General features: G+C 39.3%; 1 protein-coding gene across 4 annotated transcripts in view; it reads right to left on the reverse strand.

The window, feature by feature from the left end:
• Positions 1-23471, reverse strand: part of crb1 (crumbs cell polarity complex component 1) — a 116895-nt gene that overhangs the window by 18221 nt on the left and 75203 nt on the right. For all 4 annotated transcript variants that reach the window (XM_087990844.1, XM_087990842.1, XM_043699793.2 and 1 more), the window contains 2 exons: positions 9736-9861; positions 6883-7009 (listed from right to left, as the gene is read on the reverse strand). In XM_087990844.1, coding sequence (XP_087846970.1) covers positions 6883-7009; positions 9736-9861 — 253 coding nt within the window. The remainder of the gene's footprint in view (positions 1-6882; positions 7010-9735; positions 9862-23471) is intronic.

Raw genomic sequence — 23471 nt, forward strand, 5'->3', positions numbered from 1 at the left:
GTTTTAGTCAAAAGAAACATACACAGAGAAGTCAAGTGATGAGACATGAAATCTTATAAATGATTGGTGCAGTTAGTTATGAACAATAAATTGTAACCCATAAGAAATCATGTCAACAGGCATTCCTACTTTTTAGATTTGATGGTTATTTAGGGACTGTATTGTATCAGGTTTCTGAAAATGCACTTCAGTAAATCTATATGAAACTGTGGGATTAGGTCAAGCCCAACATAGGTATTCCCTTATCTTTAATTTTATTTTGATCAACCAGTGATCATATTTCCTTTTGTGTGCATTTCATAATTTCCTTGGTCTGTGTTTTCTGACCAGGGCAGCTCCATTACATATAAGAACATAGAAGCGAGAGGAGGAGATTTACCATATAACTCCTCCAGTCTCCACTGCCATTGCATAAAATGTTTTATTTATTTTGTTTTTATTATTCATCATTAATCAAAAATATAGCTTATAAAACAGGAAAAAATATAAAATATCTTTTGCACAGGCATATATGAAATGCATATTTGTGAAATAAGCAATGATCAGAACATTTTTAAATCTGAGATTTGAATATTTGTAGAGGTAGTGCTTAAAATAGCCACTGTGCTTCAATTTTATTTATTATTGTTGGAATCTTGTTCAAAAATAAAGAAGCAATAAGACTAGCATTTAGTACAGGATATAAGAATTGTAAACCACTTATTGATCAGTTCTAAACCACTAACAAAATGTTAAAATGGAAATCAAGACAATTTTGGTCAGCTAGACGGATGTTTTAGATACTTGGCTGGCTCATTACAACCACCATCAAAAGGCTGCAAATGCTTACTTGCCCTTGATTATTGCAAAGTTAAAAATCACACAACACCAGGTTATAATCCAACAGGTTTATTTGGAAGCACTAGCTTTTGGAACGCTGCTCCTTCATCCTTATACTGCACAGCCACCTGATGAAGGAGCAGTGCTCTGAAAGCTAGTGCTTCCAAATAAACCTGTTGGACTGTAACCTGGTGTTGTGTGATTTTTAACTTTGTACACCCCAGTCCAACACCGGCATCTCCAAATCTTGATTACTGCAAGTTGCAGGCAGAATTTCCATTGTTCATAGGACTATGATACTTGCAGTGTGCTTAGTTATCAACTATAGTGTTTTTGCAGTTGCTGCTGTAATTACGAGTAAATGTGGCCTCAATCTGACATCAGTGCTCAACTTGGAACTATATAAAGTGGAGTAGAACTCCCTCAAGGAGGTAGTTCATTCCACTCCATCCTGAATTTATGTTGATACTTCCAATTTAAACTAAAGCAACTTCATACTGATGCTCAGCTTGTTCGATGATTAAGTGCTAAAGTAAAATCTTGTGAGCAAGCTTTTAGAATCAAATATGTCCGCTAAAGAACTTTTCTGAAGGCATTAATTTGTTCTGTGCTATTTACTATTTAAAGTTCAGTGGAACCATGCTAAAATAAATTATTTCATGTCAGAGAAGTACATCTAAAGTGAAAGATTTACTCCATGCTCTGAAGGTGAAAATTACTGCAAATAGCTGTAGCATGTACCTCAAACGTAATTACCATGTCAAGCCACTGATTCAGGCACAGTTTTTGATTGCATCAATTTCTGCAATACACACAGATGTGATTTGAAGATTTCCGCCTGCATTAGCAGAAATCTCAATATATCCACTAACATTTTTCTTGAAAATAAAATAATTGCAGCAGAAGCAGAGGATTTCCATGACTGACATTGCAACAGATCTCTTAGCTGGTATATTGCTTTATAGCTTTAACAGAATTACTTGTCGCTGGTTGGAAGAAACCTCACTTTCATGTCTGGTTCATGGCAGGACCTCTGAAGCCAAACTTTGACCTTCCATTTTTTAAATACCTGACTGTCTCAAATGATTGTTGTCAATTTTCTATTGTGACTTATTAATGGTCAAATTGACTGTGAGTAAGCTAATAAGTAACGGATAGGAGTTTGATTTCAAGGTCAATTTAATTTGTGATAACTAGACTTCATTCTGTAACACCTAAGCTTGTGTTCATTTCAGATATACTAGATCTTTTTTCCTTTCCTTGCCAGTTTGTGATTTGAATTAAAGTTTTAGAGTTTGAGAGGCAGTATGGTTTATGTCTAATTTTGTTTTCCTGTTTTCTCTGAGATATTTTTTCTTTGCCAACTACCATCCATAGCTAAAAGTAAAGATCATATCAATATACATCAGAGAAGGAAGCCATTCATCCAATAGTGCTTGTGCTGGCTTTTTGAAAGAAATATACCTGCAATCCTGCTAAGGTGTGTATCCTGCTTTGGGCATCCAATGAAGTTATTCTACTATCCTTAATGTCCCATTACTCTGTCCTTAAGTTCAGGTACAATGTGTCATTGGGAGATCATTTTAAGTTGTTTTAGTACATAACAGTACTATACTGCTTCTGTACTCTTTGCTTCAATTTACTTTTATGACCAAGCTTGGGGCAAATTTCTCCAGAAAAAATTAATAGATCTTTAAAATCATGCATGCATTTGCCAGGCTAAAATGTGGGGAAATTTTTCACTGGTGGTTAGCCCAAAGCTCTGAGTCAAAAATATAAGATAATATCTTATAAATCTCAGAGAGTACAAGAGAAAATATTTTCACGGGTGAGTAGTGAGAATGCGGAATATGTTATCATATCTGCGTTCGGTAAGAGATACATTTAAGTGGAAGGTAGATGTGCAAAGGAGGGATGAATAGGTATGACATCCTTCTAGAGCTGAGATGGAGCAATATGGCAGGATGCTTGTGTGGAACACAGACACTGCCATAGACTAACTGGGATGAGTGGCTGTGCTGTTATCTTTTATGTAATTCAATTTAACATATGCACCTTTGTATACAAACATCAAATGTTTGGAAATAACATATCAGTCACTTACGCTGTACTTCATATTTCACAAGCTCGCAAAAGCTGGTTAGTTTTGCATGAATTCTGCACTATTACATGTTTTAAATCTTTTCAAACAAAAAAAAAGCTGACTAGAGCTTTATGTATCATCCCAGAAAAGGGGATTCTATGCACTCAAGGTATGTAGTAGAATGTATTACTAGTTCAGGAATCTATGGAAATATTCAACTGCAAAATTGTAAATGTGAAATTTTTAAAAGTAAGCTGAAAAATATCATTTTTTAACATGTTCCTTTCTCATTTTTCATTGTTAATCACTTTTAGCTGAAAGGGAACTGAACAATCTGGCAAGTAAACTGTTAATTATCAAAATAAAGTGAAATAATTGAACATGTGCAAATCATTGAGCTGTGTACTCTGGGGAAAACCAAGAATTTAAATTTGCTGTAACTATCTCTTTTTTATTTTGCCCACACTGGAAATTGTAATACAATGTGCATCACCGTATTAATATTTCCAAACTACAACAAAACAAGCCAACATTTAATTATAAAAGAAGAAAATGCTGGAAATACTCAGTGTATCAAGTAGCATTTACAGAGAGAGAAAACAGAGTTACTGAGCTGCATTTGAAAGCCAAAGTGATGGCTTGATTGGCAATTCTACTGTGGCTACTTTTGAGAGCCCTGATGCATTCGGTTCCAACCAGCCCACTGTAACTGCAGTGGGCCAGGATGAGGAACTAGATGTAAAGGAACTCATGGAGGAGGGTTGAGTGGTGACAGCTCACCAGGGTCGGTCATGCAGTTCCTTACAAGGAGTGGAGAAGGGCCAGTATAGAGGACAAAGGGCTGATCCTTGCCACTGATGGGCCTTCTGCAGTCCACATGTCATTTTGGCGGAACTGAGATTGAGGCTCCTCAATGGCCTTTAGCTGGCCAGTTTAAAGCCTCATTTGGTGAAAGGACAGGCAAACAGACATGGGGGGGGGGGGGGGGGTCGTGCTGCCTTGTTAATTAGAAATGAAATTAAATCAATAGCCTGAAGCAATACAGGATTGGAAAGTAGAGAATCTGTGTGGGTAGAGTTGGGCAATCGTAAAAGAAAAAGACCCTGATGGGAGTTATGCACTAGCAGTAGTCAGGATGTGGGGCAGAAAATAAGTCAAGAGATAGAAAAGGCACATTAAAAAGGCACAATAATCATGGAGGATTTTCAGTTTGCAGGTGGACTGGTAAAATCAGGTTGGTGGTGGATCTCAAGGAAAGGATTTTGTGGAATGTCTACGAGATGGGTTTGTTTTTGAGTAGCTTGTAGTAGAAACCACGAGGGAACATGCAATTCTGGATTTGGTGATGTATAATGAGGCAGACTTGATTAGGGAGCTTAAGGTGAAGGAACCTCGAGGGGGCAGTGACCATAACACGATAAAATTCACCCTGCAGGTTGAGAAAGAGAGAAGCTGGAATCAGGTGTAATGGTATTACAATTGAGTAAAGGTAACTACAAAGACATGAAGGAGGAGCTGGTCAGAGTTGATTAGAAGAGAAACCTAACAGGGAAGAAAGGAGAGCAGCAATAGTAGCAGTTTGGGAAGGTACTTCAGGAGGCACAGCAGAAATTCATCCCAAGGAAGAAGGAGCATACTGAGGGGAGTACGAGGCAGCTACGGCTGACAAGGGAGGTCAAGCACATAGAAACAAAAGAAAAAGCATACATTATGCTGAAGATTAATGGGAAGCTTGGGGATTAGGAACCAGCAGAGGACAACTAAAAAACCAATAAGGAGGACAGAAGATGAAATATCAAGGTCAGCTAGCTAGTAATGTAAAAGAAGATTACGAGAGCTTTTTTTCAATATAGAAAAACTTAAGATCGAGTCAAGAATGAATATTGGACTTCTAGAAACTGAGGCTGGAGAAGTAGTAATGGGGAACAAAGAATGGCGGAGGAACTGAATTGGTACTTTGCATCAGTATGCATGATGGAAGACACTAGCTACATTCCAGAACTTCAGGACAATAAAGGAAAGAGGTGCATGTTGTGGCCATCACCAAGAAGAAGGTGCTGGGAAGCTGAAAGGTCCGAAGGTGGATAAGTCACCTGGACCGATGGACTGTATCTAGAGTTCTGAAGGACATAGCTGAGGAGATGGGTGGTGATCTTTCAGGAAATACTGACATCAGGGAGGATCCCAGAAGACTGGAAAAATGTTAATGGTACATCGTTATTTAAGAACGGGGGGAGGCAGATGACGGGAAAGTTTAGGCCAATTAGCCTGACCTCTACCGTTGGTACAATTTTAGCATCCATTGTTAAGGATGAGATTGCAGAATACTTGCAAGTGCATGATAAAAATGGGGCTGTGTCAGCATCGTTACATTAAGGGGCAATCATGCCTGATATATCTGTTAGAATTCTTTGAAGAGATAACAAGCAAGTTAGACAAAGGACAGCCAGTGGTTGTGAATTATTTGGATTTCCAGAAGGCATTTGACAAGGAGGCACGGGAAGCTGCTAAATAAAGTAAGAGCCCATTATGTTAAGTGGAAGGTACTGGCATGGATAGAGGATTGGCTGACTGGCAGAAGGCAGAGATAGGGAAAAAAAGAGTTTTTTTCAGGATGGCAGCTGGTGGCTAATAGAGTTTCACAGAGGTCTGTGTTGGGACCACGACCATTCACGGCACATACTATCGATCTGGACAAAGGAATTGCAGGCATTGTTATTAAGTTTGCAGATGACACAAAGATAGGTGGAGGGGTAGGTAGTATTGAGGAAGTGGAGAAGCTGCAGAAGGACTTGGATAAATTGGAGAGTGGGCAAAACAATGGCACTTGGAATACAATGTAGGAAAGCGTGAAGGTATACACTTTAGTAGGAAGAATAGAGGCATAGACTATTCTCTAAATGGAGAAAGGCTTCAGAAATCTGAAGCACAAAAGGACTTGGGAGTCCTAGCGTGTTCAAGTCTTTCTGCAGCCTCCCTGTCTCTACACCTAACCTGTGGCCTCGGGATGGGAATGTCAACCATCCCTAGCTCTCACTTAATCGAAATTAGTCTGGAAATGATGGGTTCTCCTCCCTGTACCTCTTACAAGGCCTGTATTCACAGCTGGTTCACAGACCTCTCTGGTGTTAGGTGGGAGTGAGAGACATTAAATTCTGCCCAATGTTTCAGAATGATGTTCTCACATTCGAACCGGAAAATGTTGGAGATATAATAGTTCATATGCAAGTGAAATGGAGGAGTTGGGGTAAAAGAACACAGGATAAGGTCTGTAACAAGGTGAAAGGGAAGAAAGATTAATTGGCCGAGTACTTAATGGTTCAAAGCCAAAGGGAATGGCAATGGGACAGGTAAAGGACAAAGGATGTGGCTTGTGAAGGTGCAAATGATGAACCAATGCCATCTGAAAGCAAAAATTACAGGATAAAAAAGGTAACATGTAAACTGCAGAGAGAATGCAAGCAAAATAGTTGTAGAGGTCCCAAAGGACATAAATTTCAAACTATAACCTGAAACATTAACTCCTTTTCTCTCTCCAGATGCTGAGTATTTCCAAGATTTTCAGTTTTTGTTTCAGACTTTTAGGCTCCACAGTATCTTGTTTCGTTCTTATAGTTACAAGTGTTAAATTCTGCTTTAAAATATCTAATGCTCAATGTTTACAGAAAATAATTTCCTCCAGATAACCTCTGTTATATGCTCTATATTTTGATAGCCAAAAAGGGCTTTGCATTTTCCCAGGGTTAATAAAAATTCAGTCCATGTGTTGGTTTCCAAACAATATGAATTATCAAGAGCAATACTGGCATTTCATAACTGCACCATCCTTTCTCAATAAACTGACATATTACTTTGGTTAGTCAAGAGCTTCAACCCCACTCAACTGCTGGTTCATCGTCCATTCGTATTACGAGGTAGGAGAGAAGCTGAAAAAGATGCTGCCAGAGCAATAGAGAGATGAAAAAGGAGAGATCGCTTACATCAAACTCACAGCGGTCACCCGCAAAGCTCATGTCGCAGATGCAGTGGAACCTATTGGGTAAGTTCTGGCAGAAGCCTCCATTAAGACAAGGGTCCGATTCACATTCATCAATGTCGACTTCACATCTGCAGAATGTCCAGATTTATGAAACAATTATTAAAAAAGATAAAGTACAGGAAATACATGACAGGTCAAACAAGGAGAAAGCATAAGTGTTTCAGGTGAATCACCTAGCATCAATTTCAGGTAAATGACCTACTTACTGCCTGACCTGATGAGTGCATCTAGCATTGTATCTCAATAGTCGCAAGTAAACATTTCAAACATTTTGGTTTTCAGCTTGCCCTTTGGATTTTGTTCAGACAAAATGAAAACTAACGCAAAATGTGATCTTCAATTGCAGTGTACTTGGCAGCTTAAGCATTCTTAATTAAGTAAATTTTAACTTTACTTAATTAAGATTTCTATAAATTAGCATTGACTGCATAACAGCAGGCATTCAGAAAAATATAGTTACTTCTTTACGGAATGGATGGTAAAATGTGCTGAAAGATCTAGTTCCGGTTGCAATTTTAATAAATCTCTCAAACCACTGTATTATACCTATATTGGGGAGTATTGTGAGTTCGAATCTAAGACTTTTTTTAGGCTTATCATTGCTCAGTATGATCTGAATGTCTTAAACTTTATTGCTTGCCAATACTGCTTAACACTTAATTGTATAACAGCATAAGTATCACCTTGAATGTTCATGTTGTTCACATATACCCATTCCAATTTCTGTCACCTTCTCAAAGGTTGACTGAGAAAGATCAGGCCAAATATGAATTATGAAGTTGCTTTTTACATTGCATTAATGTACAGAGTAAGCTAATATCAGATTCATCTGGGCCTACATAATTTGTGTTCAGGATATAATACAAATAATGGACACATATTGTTTCCCCACAACAGTAGGTCATCCTTTATTAAGGTAAATAAAGTAGTTTGTAATTACCTCTTGCCTTTTAACCGACTTAGTCCAGGGAAAGCTTATTCCTGCGGCACTGCTTTGAAACCCTGACTACTATTGAGTGTTTTCGGCTCTACTTTTGACTCCTGGTATTCACAACCTCAAGGAAGCACTCAAAGGTAGAGAGCTTCTACTAATGTACAGGGTCCTTCCAACAGATTGGGATGTTTATTGATTTTTGAGAGGTCAGCAAGTTTCTTATTGTTAACGGTTCCTTGACAAGCAACTTGAACACCGAGCTCGGGCTTCCCAGTTGAGGATTCCAATTGAAGTTTCCAGCTGAAATTTCTAGCTGTGAGCTGCAAAGCAGGAATGTCTACTGTGAAGCTCTCACCAAGTTACGACAACTGTGTTCCCCATCCAACAGGCCCCTGCTGTGTTCCTTCCCCACCCCTGACCACCCTCCACCAAGGAGGAGACAGTGAGGTCTGTAGATGCTGGAGATCAGAGTGATGAAGGGCTCTGACCTGAAACGTTGATTTTCCTGCTCCTTGGATGCTGCCTGACCTGCTATGCTTTTCCAGCAACACACTTTCCACCAACCCTGTTCTCACTGAGAGGTTGCAACAATTTTCAAATCTCAATGGATTTGCAGTGGGAAAATATTTGGGAATCACTGACTTAGATGTTAGTTTGTTAACAACATTAATTTCAGCATTTTTAACAGAAACATATGAATACAACTTGCTTTAAAGTCCATCATACACATGTAACAATTTTCCAAATCCTTCTTATTGACAAACCTGGGACATTGATTTCCCAGAATTGTTCTACAGTGGAACTGGCAATGACTGTAGAACCTGACGTTAATTCTAACCTGCATCCTAACGATACTGCAAGAACTGCCTTCTCCAAATGCTCAGCATGTAGGTAGTTATTGCTATCACTTTCTTTAGTTAAAAGGGTCATGTGGCAACATTCAAAATGTAAGTGAAGGAGAGAAGGAAAAATTGGGATCAAACATATCATTCTACATTTTTAATTTTAAAAATCTAAAAACTAAGAAAACTATAATTTCCTCAGATAAAACGGCCATTGAAAAATTATATTGCATATAGTGAAGTCATGGTTTGTGTATCATCATATAACTCTACTCCTATTTTAATTTTGAACTGAAACAGTTGGCTCTTTCTTCACAATATTCCTTGTTGTGGTTCTGTTCGCCGAGCTGGGAATTTGTGTTGCAGATGTTTCATCCCCTGTCTAGATGACATCCTCAGTGCTTGGGAGCCTCCTGTGAAGCGTTTCTGTGTTGTTTCCTCCGGCATTTACAGTGGTTTGGAGGCTCCCAAGCACTGAGGATGTCACCAAGGCAGGGGAAGAAATGTCTGCAACACAAATTCCCAGCTTGGCGAACAGAACCACAACAACGAGCACTCGAGCTACAAATCTTCTCACAAACTTTGAACAATATTCCTTGTGAAGTTATTCAGAATAGGTGAAAAATTTACCCTCTGCTCATTGACATTCAACATATGGCACACTATGCATTTATAAAAAAGCTGCTGAGATCTTACATGTTTTGTGTATCTCTAGAAAACAGTGATATCCTTTGAATTGTGATTTTATCAGATTTTTTTTGCATGTATTTGTATCTAATACTGCTAGTTGTTTGAGTGGCTATGCAGATGAACCATGATCAAGCTACTTTCTGGATTAAACTTAGTTGCTCAGAGTTGAGTGTAATAAGAGCAGCTTGGAATCTTAATCTCTGAATATTATTTCTGCCCTTCTCTGGTCTGCTTTTCAGGAAGTGATTTAGTTCTACATATCACTTTCCCAATAGTGCTGACTGGCCCCACAATATTTGTGAGCACTTCCGACTTGTTTTTCACTTACTTGTTTCCAGTAAATCCGATGGGACAGATGCACCTTGTAGTCTTCCCATTAGTGCAATTTCCCCCATTATAGCAAGTCCAATTTTTCTTCTCCTCAGTGCAGAATGTAGCAGATAGTCTAGGATATCTATGACACAAAACATGAATGAATTACCATTTTAATTACCAATTATGATTATATTAATTTTTTCTCTTTATTCTTTAACACGATGAGGGTGTCGCTGACTAGGCAGCATTTATTGCCCATCTCTAGTTGCCCAGAGGGCAGTTAAGAGTCAACCACATGTGTGTCTGGAGTCACATGTAGGCCAGATCAGGTAAGAATGGCAGTCCTTCCCGAAATTACATTAGTGAACCAATGGGTTTTTCCTGACAGTTGGCAGTGGATTCACAGCCATCATTAGATTCTTAATTCCAGATATTCATTGAATTGAAATTCCACCATCTGCCATAATGGGATTCAAACCCGGGTACCTAGAACGTTATCTGGGTCTCTGGATTAACAGTCCAATGATAATATCATTAGGCCCATTGCCTCCCCATACTATGTTTATCCAACTATATCTGTTCAGTTACATATACAAATATGTTCATCGCCTCTGTTTTTGTTTACAAAAGTGAGGAATATTGGTAGTGGAGAATTCAATAGATTCCCTATCTTTGTGGTAGTAGGCAAAACTACAGGTAAAATCTGCACAGTGGGCAATGTCTCATTAGTGACCATGTAATACTTCCATGTGAGGGGAAGATGCACCATCTTTGTATTTGATTCGTGCCACTTGAACAATACATGACTGCAATTTTTATGGTAGCTGTATCTATTCAGATTCATGGCAATTCATCCATTCCTTATTTCCATTTTTCTGATCCAAGTTTGACAAATCACCAATATTGGTGTGGGCACCACTGCCAGTATAATATAGTCTGAGGGCTCCCCTATCCGATAGCCCACCTAACATATACCACAAAGACTAGTCTCTTGTTGAGACAGATATCCTGAAGTTTATTAAGTTTTTAACTATGTACACTGTTATGATATCTCAGACTTACATACAATCTAGATTCTTTCTTTACTTAAGTTACTGTTACATTATATATGTAGCTGATCAACTGGCTGACTGCTTAACTGACTACCTCAGAGTATGCTGGGGGCCTTTTGTATTAAGATATCAAATGCTGTGTGACATCTAGCTGCCTGAAAGTTATAGTCTTTCTGAGATCAGTGCAATAGTACAATAATGACTTGCTCGCTTCTGCTGCAGTGATGAATAAATTTGCTCAGCTTGCAAATTTCCAGTAAATTGTTTCAACTTCAGGCACTACTGCTGCAATCTCCATTTCTTGTGCTCTGAGAAATTATTTTTTCATTTTGGATTTCTGCCTTCAGTTCACTTGAAAAAGACTTAACTTCAAAGGACATATGGCAAAGGTATAGAACATTTTCTATACTTTGCATGCAGTTTCAACATTGACTATTCCCCAAAAGATTCCTCATGGGTATGTGCCACTGTGCCACCCAATATCAAGATATGCATACTTTAATAAAAGCATAACATTATTTTCTTAAACCAGATTATGCATCTAAAAAATTTAGTTGATTCTACCTTAAGAGTTTTTTTCTGAACATTATTTTGCAGACTTTATTGAAAGAGTTGGTCAGTCACACAGTTTGAATGAGAATTACTGAAGGTAATTCCAAATCATATGCAATTTAAACTGAAGCATTAGAACTAAATCTTAAAAATTAGTTAAAACAGATCATAACTTAAACGGACATTGCAGGGGAGTTTATTATTGGGAAACTTTTTGATGATGTCCTTTATAAATTCAGATGGGCAATAGAGATAGGGAAAGTTTATGGCACTGAGGAGGCCATTTAACTCAATCCATCTATTGCATATGAAAACAGTGCAATAGAAATATGTTCAGCATGGACAGGTTGGACTGAAGGGTCTGGTTCCATGCTGTATGACTCTATAACTATAACAAAAAATATCCAGCCAAGTTCCACTTTCCAACTCCTGGTCAACAGCTCTGTCAGTTACAGTTAACTATACATCAAGCAGTTTTGAAATGCGATGAGAATTTCTGCTTCTACCCATCTTGCAGCCATTGAGCTGCCCCCAACATTCTCTGGGTGAAAACGTGTTCCCCTCAACTTGCCGCTAATGCTTCTGTTAATTATTTAAATCTTTTTCTCCTTGTTGTTAACCTCTTTGTTAATGGACGTAGACACTTTCTATGCACTCTATCTGGCCTCATTTTTGATATATCTCAACTAAATGTTCATTTAGCTGCCTCTATCCAAGGAAAGCTAACATATTTAATCTGTGTTCAGAGGCAATGTTCCGTTTCTTGAGACATCCTTGTGAATCTTCAGGGTATCCTTTCCAGTGAAAGCATATCAATCCTGTGAGGGAAACAGAAGAATTCGGAGCAGGCCATTCACCCCTCCCCTGAGCCTGCTCCAACAAGATTTTTGAAAAGTTTATGTTTCAAATTCCACATTCCAATCTACCTCGGCACCATTTGATTCTCTTCCCAAATAAAATCTACCTCCCTCCACGATAAAAGACCCTGCCTATTAAATTATCCTGTCTGTACCAACTTCTAAGGCAGAGCATCCAAAAGTTGTCAAACCCACTGAGACAAAAAAAATTCTCCTCACCCCTGACTTAAAAGGGTGACTCTTAAATTTAATCTTTGGTAAGGATTGACCTCTAACAGAAAATATCTTTTTCATATGCGGCTTGTCAAGACCATTCAGGATTCTTATACACTTTGTGGTTGTGGGTATGTTCCCAGGTCAGCAAACATACCCACAACCATGACAACTGACACCCGAGCTACAAATCTTTACACAAATCTTATATACTTCAATCACATCACCCTTAACTCTTCCAAACTCCAGTGGGAAAAAAAAACTCAGTCTGTCCAACCATTGACAACCCACTCATTCCAGGTATCATCTAGTAAAGTTCTTCTGAACCGTCTCCAATGTATTTATATCCTTCCTTAAATAAGGAAATCAAACTGCCCTCATTATTCTAAATGTGCCTTTGCCAATACCTTATATAACTGAAGCATAACATCCTTAATTCTATGTACCATTCCTCTCATAATAAGGATAGCATTCCTTTAGTCTTTTTGCTTATTTGTTGTGCCTACATACTAACCTGGTGACTCAAATTAGAAAGCTAATTTCTCTGCACCTTCTGCATTCATTCTCTGTTTAATTAATTAATACTCTCCTTTTTTTTATTCTTCGTGCCAAAGTGAATAACTGAACATTTTTCCACATTATACTCCATCTGCCAGTGTTTACTCACTCAATCAAACTATCTATATATATCTGCCACCTCCTGATTTTGTCTTCATAACATACTTTCTTAGCTATGTTCATGTCACCTGAAAATTGCCCAACCATGGCTTCGATCCCCTCAGTTAAATCATAAGTTGTAAAATCCTAAGCTCCACTCATCTGTTCCTTTCAATCAGAAAAAGACCTATATTTGCACACTCTTGTTTTCCGCCAGAGATCCAACTGATAACCTTTAATGTGGCACCTTGTCAAATGCCTTTTGGAAATTGAGAGTATAGTACGTTTATAGGCTCCCCTTGATTACAGCACATGCAAACAAATTCAAAGTTCCCTGAATGACAAAGAAGATAGAAATTAAGTTAAAGGAGGCAAGGTGTGCTATGACAGATGTCAGATAGTAAATAGAATTGAGAACCAAGTTGAACACAGAATATTCAGAAGGGAGGTGAGAAAGAAAATAAGAGAAACTTACTAAAAGAGATTATGAGAAAAAGACTGGCAACTAACATACAACGAAATTCCAAAGTCTTCAATAAGCACATCAATGGCAAAAGAGTGGTAAAAGGAGTAGAGGTGATTAGGGATCAAAAGACCATAAGACATAGGAGCAGAAATTAGGCCATTCAGCCCATCGAATATGCATCCAATCATGTCTGATAAGTTTCTCAACCCCATTCTCCCACTTTTTCCCCCAACCCATAATCCCCTTGATATCCAAGAACCTATCTATCTCAATCTTAAATATACTCAATGACCTGGCCTCCACAGCTTTCAGTGGCAGTGAATTCCTTAGATTCACCACTCTCTGGCTGAAAAGGGTGTTTAGCACATGGAGGTGAGAGGCATGGCTGATGTCTTAACTGAAGGTTAACATCAGTTTTTATGAGGCAGATGCTACCGAGGTCATAGTGATAAAGGATGAAACTCAGTCGTTGGAAGGGTTTAAAATTGATAAGGAGATATTGGATAACCTATCAGTGCTTAAAGGTGATAACGAACCATGGCCAGATGAAATGCATTCAGTGATACTGAAGGAAGTGAGAGTGGACTGCAGAGGTACTGGTAATTACCTTTCAATCTTCCTTGGATTCTGAACACGTGTCAGAGGACTGGAAAATTGAAGATTATGCCTTTGTTCAAAAATAATGGTTGAAAAGATAGGCCTGACAATTATAGATCACTCAGATTAACTTTGAGGATCAATTATTCCATATTAAATTAATAACGTTATAGGAAAATGTGTGTTAATTCAGAAGAATCAGGATGGATTTGTTAAAGAAAATTGTATCAAACTAATCTCCTGATGTTTTTCAAAGAAGTATCAGAGATGCTGATGAGGACATGGCTGTTGGTATGATGTACTTTGACTTCCAAATTGTATTCCATACAGTACCACACAATAGGTTCGTGAGCTATATGGGCACAGATTATAGAATACAAGGAAGAGTAGCAATGTGGATGCAAAATTAGCTGAGCCTCAGAAAACAGAGTACAAAACATAACTGAAGAAGGCTCACAGTACCCAAAACTTTAACTGCCAGACCTGCTGAGTTTGTCCAGCAATTTATGCTTTGCTTCTGATTTCCAGCATTTACAGTTTTTTGAGTTTTTTTGTTTAGGTAACAGAGAGTAATGGTTAGTGTTTCTTTTTGGGATGAAGAGTGGAATTCCCACAGGTCAGTATTGGGACCCTTGTTTTTTTTCTCTCTCTATATATATATGTTACGTACACAAATGATGTAAATCTTAATGCGCAGGGGACAATTTCAACATTTGCAGATAACATATAAAATGTGGGAAGATTATAAAGTGTTAGAAGGACAGTTAAAAACATTAAAAGAACATTTACACAATTAAACTGGCCAGATAATTGGTAGGTGAGGTTCATTACAGAGAAGTATGAGGTGATATATTTTAGTACAAATCACAAGGAGACAAACTTAAAATGAAGGGTACTTTTCTGAAAGGTGTGCAGGAGCAGAGAGACATGGGTTTGCATGTGCGTAAGTCATTAAAAATAGAAGAGAATGGATGGGGAGAGTTGTTAGTAAAGCATCCAATATTCTAGACTTCATAAATAAGGGTTTAGCATGTACAACATCAAGGAAATCACGTTGAACTTATGTAAGACATTCAATATTGTGTACTGTTCTGGATTCAAGATGGTTGCACTGGCATGATAGGGAACGTTAGGGCTCCTGAGCCCGTATGCTCCTTCTTTTTCTTTCTCATTCTTTTCTTTCACCTTTTGATGTTCTGGAAAAGCCAGAGCAACATCAGAGGGTCACTGGCAGCAGTGGTGATGAGATCGAGGATTCTTGGCTTCAGTAGGCCCTGAGGAGAAAGTGAGGAATGCAGATGCTGAAGATCAGAGTCGTGAGTGTGGTGCTGGAAAAGTACAGCAGGTCAGGCAGCATCTGAGGAGCAGGAGAATCAATGTTTCAGGCATAAGTCCCTCATCAAGAAGCCCTCCTACTGAAGGGCTTATGCCCGAAATGTTGATTTTTCTGCTCCTCGGATGCTGCCTGACCTGCTGTGCTTTTCCAGCTCCACACTCTCGACTTCAGTAGGCCCTGAGCCTGGACTCGGGAAGTCGGTGGACCATTGGCTGCGGTGTAACTTGGTGCTTGGAGCGGGGCTGCGCTTAGCCCACAGCGTAGCATAGGTGAATCTCAGAGGTGAGGTCCCGGCACGGTCTGGAGGCGAGGCCCAGTGCGGTCCACTTGAAGGACTGTAATGCTGAACTTTTTATTTCTCTATTTTTAAAATTTGTTCCTAACATCCTGTACCTGGGTACCTTCGTACCTAATATCAACTTCGTAAACTTTTCACTGCACTCATGTGAGTACATGTGACAATAAAGCTAATTCCAATTCTATTTTAGGAATGACGTGAATGCATTAGAGAGACACTGCAGGATAGGTTTACAAGAATGGGATGAGACACTTTAGTTATGAAGATACATTAGAGGAGTTGTGATTGTTTTCTCTGAGGAGGTAAAGGTTGAGGGGAGATTTTATAGAAGTTTTCAAAATCATGAGGCATCTGAACGGAGGAGATAGTAAATTCTATTTCTGTTCATAAAAGATCAAGAATCACAGGGCACAGTTTAAAAGTGTTTTGCAAAAGAAACAAATGCGAAGTGAGAAGAAGCTTTTTTCACACACCAAGTGGTCTGGGTTTGGAATCCGCTGCCTTACAGTGTGGTGGAGGCAGGTTCAATTAAGTCATCAAGAGAATATTGGATGATTAAGGAAATAGAAACAATGTACAATGTTATTGGGAAAAGATAGAAGCTTGGCATCAAGTCAAAATGCTCAAAGTGCTGAATGGACTCTATCTGCACGATAACAATTATGTGGTAAGTTGCTACACAACAGGTTATAATACAGGATAAAGGTTCACAGATGTTGGGGAAATAGTATGGATGGAAGATTGTTTAATGGACCAGAAGCAGAGATTATAAGTAAATTGTTACTTTCAAACTGGCAGGTGGTATCAATTCTGTTGCCAAAAGGATCAGTTCTGGAGCCTCAGTCACTTGCAATCTGCACTAATGATGTGGGTAAAGAGGTTAAGAATAATCTGTCCAGGTTTGCTACTGACACAAAGTCAGATAGGAATGTAAACTATGAGGAAGGTACAAAGAGGATGATAGACGTTCGAGGAGTGAACTAGAATGTGGGAAAGTGTGAAGTTTGGTAATACGAATGATAGTAGGATATCTTTTAAAAGGCTTACAAATTTGGATGTTCATAGAGATTTGGGTATACTTACACAAGGAGCACTTATACAAGGGCAGCACAGTGGCACAGTGGTTAGCACTGCTGCCTCACAGCGCCAGAGACCTGAGTTCAATTCCCGCCTCAGGTGACTCTCTCTGGGGAGTTTGTGCATTCTTCCGGTGTCTGCGTGGGTTTCCTCTGGTGCTCCGGTTTCCTCCCACAATCCAAAAGTGTGCAGGTTAGGTGAATTGGCCATGCTAAATTGCCCATAGGTTTAGGTGAAGGGGTAAATGTAGGGGAATGGGTCTGGGTGGGTTGCGTGTCGGTGTGGCCTTGTTGGGCCGAAGGGCCTGTTTCCACACTGTAAGTAATCTAAAGAAGTTTGCATATTGGTATGGCAGGTAATTAGGAAAGCAAAAGGGAAGTTGCCTTCACTGCCAGGGAGTAAGAGATTGGCTATAGTTGTACAGGACTTCGGTGAGACCATACTTGGAATTGTTTTGGTTTCTCTACTCATTGGTCAAATATAATTTCTTTGCAGGGAGTTTAGCAGAGGTTCCCTAGATTAGTTCTTGGGATGCAAGAGTTGACTTAAAACGAGAGGCTGAGGAGATTGGGCTGATACCACCTGGAATTTAGAAGAATAAGAGGTAATCCCATTGAAGCATGCAAGATTCTGAAGGAGACTGACAGAGTAGACATTGAGAAGTTATTTTCCCTGACTGGGGAGTCTAAAACATAAGAAGTCAATCAATTAGGATTGAGATGAGGGGCAACTTGTTCACTTGAAAAGTTATCACTTTTGAAATTCTCTACCCAGAGGATTATGAACACTCCATCAAGGAAAGGACAAAAGGAAAAGGAGCCATTTGGGGAAGTCAGAAATTGCATTGTTGGGTCAAGTGGAACAAAAATATTCCTTCAGACCTCAGAAAGAAAGCCAGTTCCCTTTCGCCATTCTTCCTCTCTTCAGCTTCTCCTGAAATCTTCCACTTTCCACTTAACAACTCACAAGTCAAACGCTGCCTGATCTTCCCTTATGGGCTGACACCCTCTTCATCCCTGCTCAGGGCAGGATGTGACTGATAGCCTTAAATGTGAAGTTAAAAATCACTGTCGCTTCCTATTGTCTGGATTAGCAAGGCATTAACTCACTGGAATGATTTCATGGAAGCCTGTTTTGTACTCAACTCCATTATACACTATACTCATATGTTGAAAAGGGTAGATTTATTTCTATAAATATTATTGTGCTTTCTAAATGGCTTCACAGTATTTCTACGTATGGGGAAAAGCAAAACTCGAGACTATCTGTATCAAGTGGTCACCAAGAAATTAAACGGGAAATTCAAGAGAAATCTCTTTGTCTAGAGAGCAGTGGGAATGTGAAACTTGCTAACACAGCAACTGGTTTAAGCCATGACTATTGGATGCTTTTAGATAAATTTGGAACAACATAGGTTGGAGGAGGTGAAATGACTGTGTTGGAGTTGCCCATGAATGAAGAGAACTATTTGAAGCAGCAATTCCAGTCAGAATCGCAGCCTTCGTACTCATGGCAACCAGATCAGATAATGAAGTGTCTCTAAAAAAATCATCATGAGAAAAAGAAAGCTTGTTATTTAGTAAAGTGTAGAAGGAAAAGTCTGATCCCACCATAATCAATGGGTTTTCTTTAAGTAATTGTCATTACATACTATATATGTAGGTATATTCTGAAATTGTAAGTGCAAATAACAAACAAGCATTAAGGAATTTAGTTGAATTCCTTTCGACAAATAGCTGTAAGTAGTAGAAAGAAACCTCCATTCCATCAACAGGGGGGAATGAGGACAAATAGTGTAAACACCAAGAACTAAATGACATATAATGAAGAGTATAAATAGAAAATCTTGTGAAGGGACACCAGAAAACAGATAGTGTTGTAAGGGACAATTGCAAAACATTATTCAGTCGTTATGACTTCGTGAAAATAAATAATTGCAGGTTCATAAGGTAACAAACAGTACTCCCTCAGTATGATGCAGCTGGCAAATGTCGAGGGAGAGGCATAACGGTCAGAGTGGAGGTGGCAAGCGATGGTGTTAATGCTGCATGTAGCAATTGTAAAGCATAATATATAAATATCCTGTAATTCATTGGGAGAGATGGAATGTCGTAGAGTCTGTCTCCAGTGACCTCTTCCAAGTTACGAGGTAAGAAGTTCAATATAAAGATTGATTTGTGCTGCTGAACACGGGGTTCAAAACTCCTCTTTAAAATTCTCTCCAACAGGCTGATTGGGCCAAGTGCCCTGTTGCTGCATAATATATCAAGAGGCAATTAGTACTAGCTGGATTGCTTTTCAAGGCAGCAGAGAATCGCTAGGTAGAGCTCCTCACTTTGTGTTACATAAGTCGATGATTCTAGCAGGTATGTCAGTTAACTGACTGGAAATAATTGGGCTTAGATGAAATAAATCTAGTTTTTAACTGTTTTTCACCACCCAGTTACATTTCAATGGGAGACTAGTGCAACCTTCACCTTGTTTATTTTCCCATCTCCGAGAGGGGTGGCATGGTGGCTCAGTGGTTAGCACTGCTGCCTCACAGCACCTGGGTCCCAGGTTTGATTCCAGCCTCGGGTGACTGTCTGTGTGGAGTTTGCACATTCTCCCCGTGTCTGTGTGGGTTTCCTCCGGGTGCTCCGGTTTCCTCCCACAATCCAAAGATGTGCAGGTTAGGGTGAATTGACAATGCTAAATTGCCCACAGTATTAGGTACATTAGTCAGAGGGAAATGGGTTTGGATGGGTTACTCTTCAGAGGGCCAGTGTGGACTGGTTGGGCCGGTTTCCACACTGTAGGGAATCTAATCTGATCAAAACCATTATTAGCATTGGACTACAATAACTCAGGATTAAAAAGTGGAAGGAACATGGGTTTCATGTGATGGTTTGGCTATTGTCAGATTGTTTGCATAAGAGTCAGTATTGGAAAAGCCTGAATTGTAATACAATACAAATATTAATGAAATATCAGAATCAAAACAACGAGAGGTCTCATCAGCTTCAAAGAAGTATGAAGAATTCTGGAAGTGTTCTTTAAAAATGGTATTCCAGAAACATTATATTTTTAATTTCCTAGTCATATTAATCATGGTTTATATGAATCAAATGGGAACTAATGGCGAGACGTAGTCTTCTGAAATAGGTCATATATGTGTATCAAGGAAGATTTCTTTCACTTAACTAGTCAAATCTGTCACAGTTTCATAGCAGCATTTAAGATTATTTAATGATCTATGAGCCCATGAATTGACCCAGCTAAAGAACTAGAGCCCAAATAGTAATGAGCAGATTTTTAAAATATGTCTTCAGTCTAACTGACTATTTTGTAAAACTCAAACTGAGTTTCTGTAATCAAAAGATAAAACTGGTGCCAAGAACATGATGAACTTGGTTTATGTGATTTCCAACAACGTTTGCATTCAATTGGGAGTAGATATCAGCACAAAGATCTTTCAGTACTTGTCTGATCAGGCAATCCATTGTTCATATGGCCCAGTTCCAACAGCAACCTGCTTGGCCAGGAGGGGGATTTGCAGTAACATGACAATACAACTTGCAGCACTTAAATGTTTCGAGAACATAGGGTGGAGCAGAAAGAAATGGGATGAAGGTTTGTGGAGTGAGAAAAGGTGTGTATGAGGGTGTCTGCCCTTTCTAAATAATTTACATCAACTCAGGGTTGGGTTCAGAAACTTGTAAAGCCAGTTTGATGCTCAGCCAAAACTCAACTGTTTATATCCTATTTGTACCAATAAATGGGAATGGAAAAATCTTGTAGGAAGATCAGGTCACTTATTGGAGGGTGCAAGTCTAGGTGGGGGAGACAAACGAAACAATCTCAGAATACAAATAAACCAATCATTAAAAGATGCAATGTCATGCAGGAGGTAAAATAAACAATCTGCTATATTTCTAGAATGGTAACATTTAACATTTCTAGAACGGTAACATTGAGAAGCAAGGTGATTGAGCTAAGCATGCACTAAACCTTGGTTTGACCAGATTTAGAGTTCTAAATACTGTCCTGGTTGCTATATTATTAATAAAAGGACAAAGAGGCAGAGAAGATGCAGAAGGATCATACTAGAAATGCATGGGTGTACATATCAGGAAAGGATGTTTAGACTGGGTTTCTTTCCTCTTGAGAAAAAAAAATGAGGATACGACTAATAGAAGTGTTTTATATGATCAAAGGTTTTGTAAGAGTGAATCCAAAATTGACCCTCTTGTGAAGAAGAGCTCTCAATATGTGAGAGTCATCCCAAAATTGACTGGAAATTTAAAATAAACTTCTTTACTCAAAGAATGGTTAGAATATAAAACTCACTACCTTAAGGGACCATTGAAACAAGTAACACTGTAAGATGTGGGAATAGAATTCAGCCCAATGAGTTTGCTCCACCTTTCGATCATGGTTGATATGTTTCTCAATCCCACTCTCCTGTCTTTTCCCCATAACTCTTGATCTCCTTACCAATCAAGAACCCATCTATCTATCTTAAATATACACCATGGCTTAACCTCTGCAAGCCTTTGTGGCAATGTGTTCCACAGATTCACCACCCTCTGGCTGACGAAATTTCTCCTCAGCTCAATTGTAAAGGGTCATCCCTTCACTCTGAGGCTGTTTCTTTGGATCCTAGTCTCTCCTACTTGTGGAAACCTCTTCTCCCTGATCACCCTATCCAGGCCTCTCAGTATTATGCAAGAGTCTGTCAGATCCCCCTCCCCTTTCCTTCTCACCACCATCGAGCACAGACTCAGAGTCCTCAACTGCTCCTCATATGACAAATGCTTTATCCCCAGGATCATTCTTGTAAACCTCCTCTGAACCCATTCCAAAGCCAACATATCTTTCCTGAGATACGGATTCCAAAATTGCTCATGATATTCCAAATGTCGTCCGGCTAGAGCTATTTATAACCTCAACAGTACATTTCTGCTCTTGTATTCTTGCTTTTTTGAAATGAATGCTAACATTGCATTTATTTGAACTTGCATGTTTGCGTTAAAACAGTCTTGAACTAGGACTCCCAAGTCCCTTTATCCTGTAGATTTCTGAATCCATTCCCCATTTAGAAAATAGTCTACACCTCTCTTCTTCCTACCAAAGTGCATAACCTCACACTTTCCCACAATGTAATCCATCTACCACTTATTTGCCCACTCTCCTAGACTGTCCAAGTACTTTTGCAGCGCCCCTGCTACCTCAACACTAACTGTCCCCCCTCCTATCTTTGTGTCATCTGTAAACTTAGCAACAATGCCCTCAGTTCCTTCATCCAGATTGTTAATGTATTATATGAATAGTCATGGTCTCAACACAGACCTCTGCAGAACTCCAATAATCTTGGGCTGCCATGCTGAAAAAGACACCTTTATCCCTACTCTTTGCCTTCTGCCAGCCAGCCAATCCTCTCTCCATGCCAGTACATTATCTCTAGCCCTATGCGCTCTTATCTAATTGAGCAACCTCCTGTGCTACACCTTGTCAAAGGCCTTTTGGAAATCCAAATAGATCATGTCCACTGGCTCACTATTGTCTAACATGGTCGTTACCTCCTCACAGAAGTCTCACTGACTTGTCTTGAATGACCTCCCTTTGATGCAGCCATGCTGACACAGCCCTGTTTTACCATGCACTTCAACGTACTCAGCAATCCCAGCTTTAATAATGCATCCTAAAATCTTACCAATGACCAAGGTCAGGCTAACCGCCCCATTGTTTCCTGTCTTCTGCCTCCCGCCCTTGTTAAACAGGGATATTACGTTATCCATTTCCAGTCATCTTAGACTTTCCCTGACTCCAGCGAGTCCTGAAATATTACCACCAATGTCTCTATAATCTCCTCAGCATTTCCTTCTGAACTCTGGGGTATTGTCCAGCTGGTGATTTATCCACCATCAGACCTTTCAGCTTTCCCAGCATCTTCTCCTTAATGACGGTCACTCCACTCACCTCTGCCCCCGACTGTCTTGAAGTTCTGGTGAGCTGCTTGTGTCTTACACTGAGAAAACTGTTGCAAAGTACCTATTCAGTTCCTTCACCATTTCTTTGTTCCCCACTACTACTTGTCCAGCCTCAATTTCCTGCAGTCCAATGTTCACTCTTTGTTCTTTTTTACCTTTTACATGTCTGAAAAAAAACCTTGCAACCTTCTTTTATATTACTAGCTAGCTTAGCCTCATATTTCATGTCCTCCCCACTTATTGCTTTTTTTAAAGGCTTCCCTATCCTCCGACTTCCCACTAATCTTCACCATATTGTATGCTTTATCCTGTGCTTTTATGCTGTCCATGACTTCCCTTGTCAACCACGTTTGCTTCATGCCTCCCCTTCGTATGTTAAATGTAGATGTGTTGAAGGGGAAGCTAGGTCAGTATCTGAGAAAAAAGGGAAAGGAGATTAGAAAGCTAGATTTTGATGAGGAATGATCATTGCAGTTTGAGTGGAGTGTAAATGGACAGGTTGGGCCAGGTGTCCTGATTCTGTGCCTTGTCCAATTCACCCATTGCCCTTACAAATGTTTAAATTCCTATTTGTGACATCAAAAACCTCACATCCTCTAGTTCTGACCTCTTGTACACCCCTCATCTCCTTTATCCATCTTTGGCATGGGCCATCAGTTGCTAAAGTCTTAG

Source organism: Chiloscyllium plagiosum, unplaced genomic scaffold (assembly GCF_037043375.1).
Source record: "Chiloscyllium plagiosum isolate Xiang-an unplaced genomic scaffold, Cpla_swu_hap1 HiC_scaffold_9, whole genome shotgun sequence".
In the NCBI taxonomy this organism is placed as follows: domain Eukaryota; kingdom Metazoa; phylum Chordata; class Chondrichthyes; order Orectolobiformes; family Hemiscylliidae; genus Chiloscyllium; species Chiloscyllium plagiosum.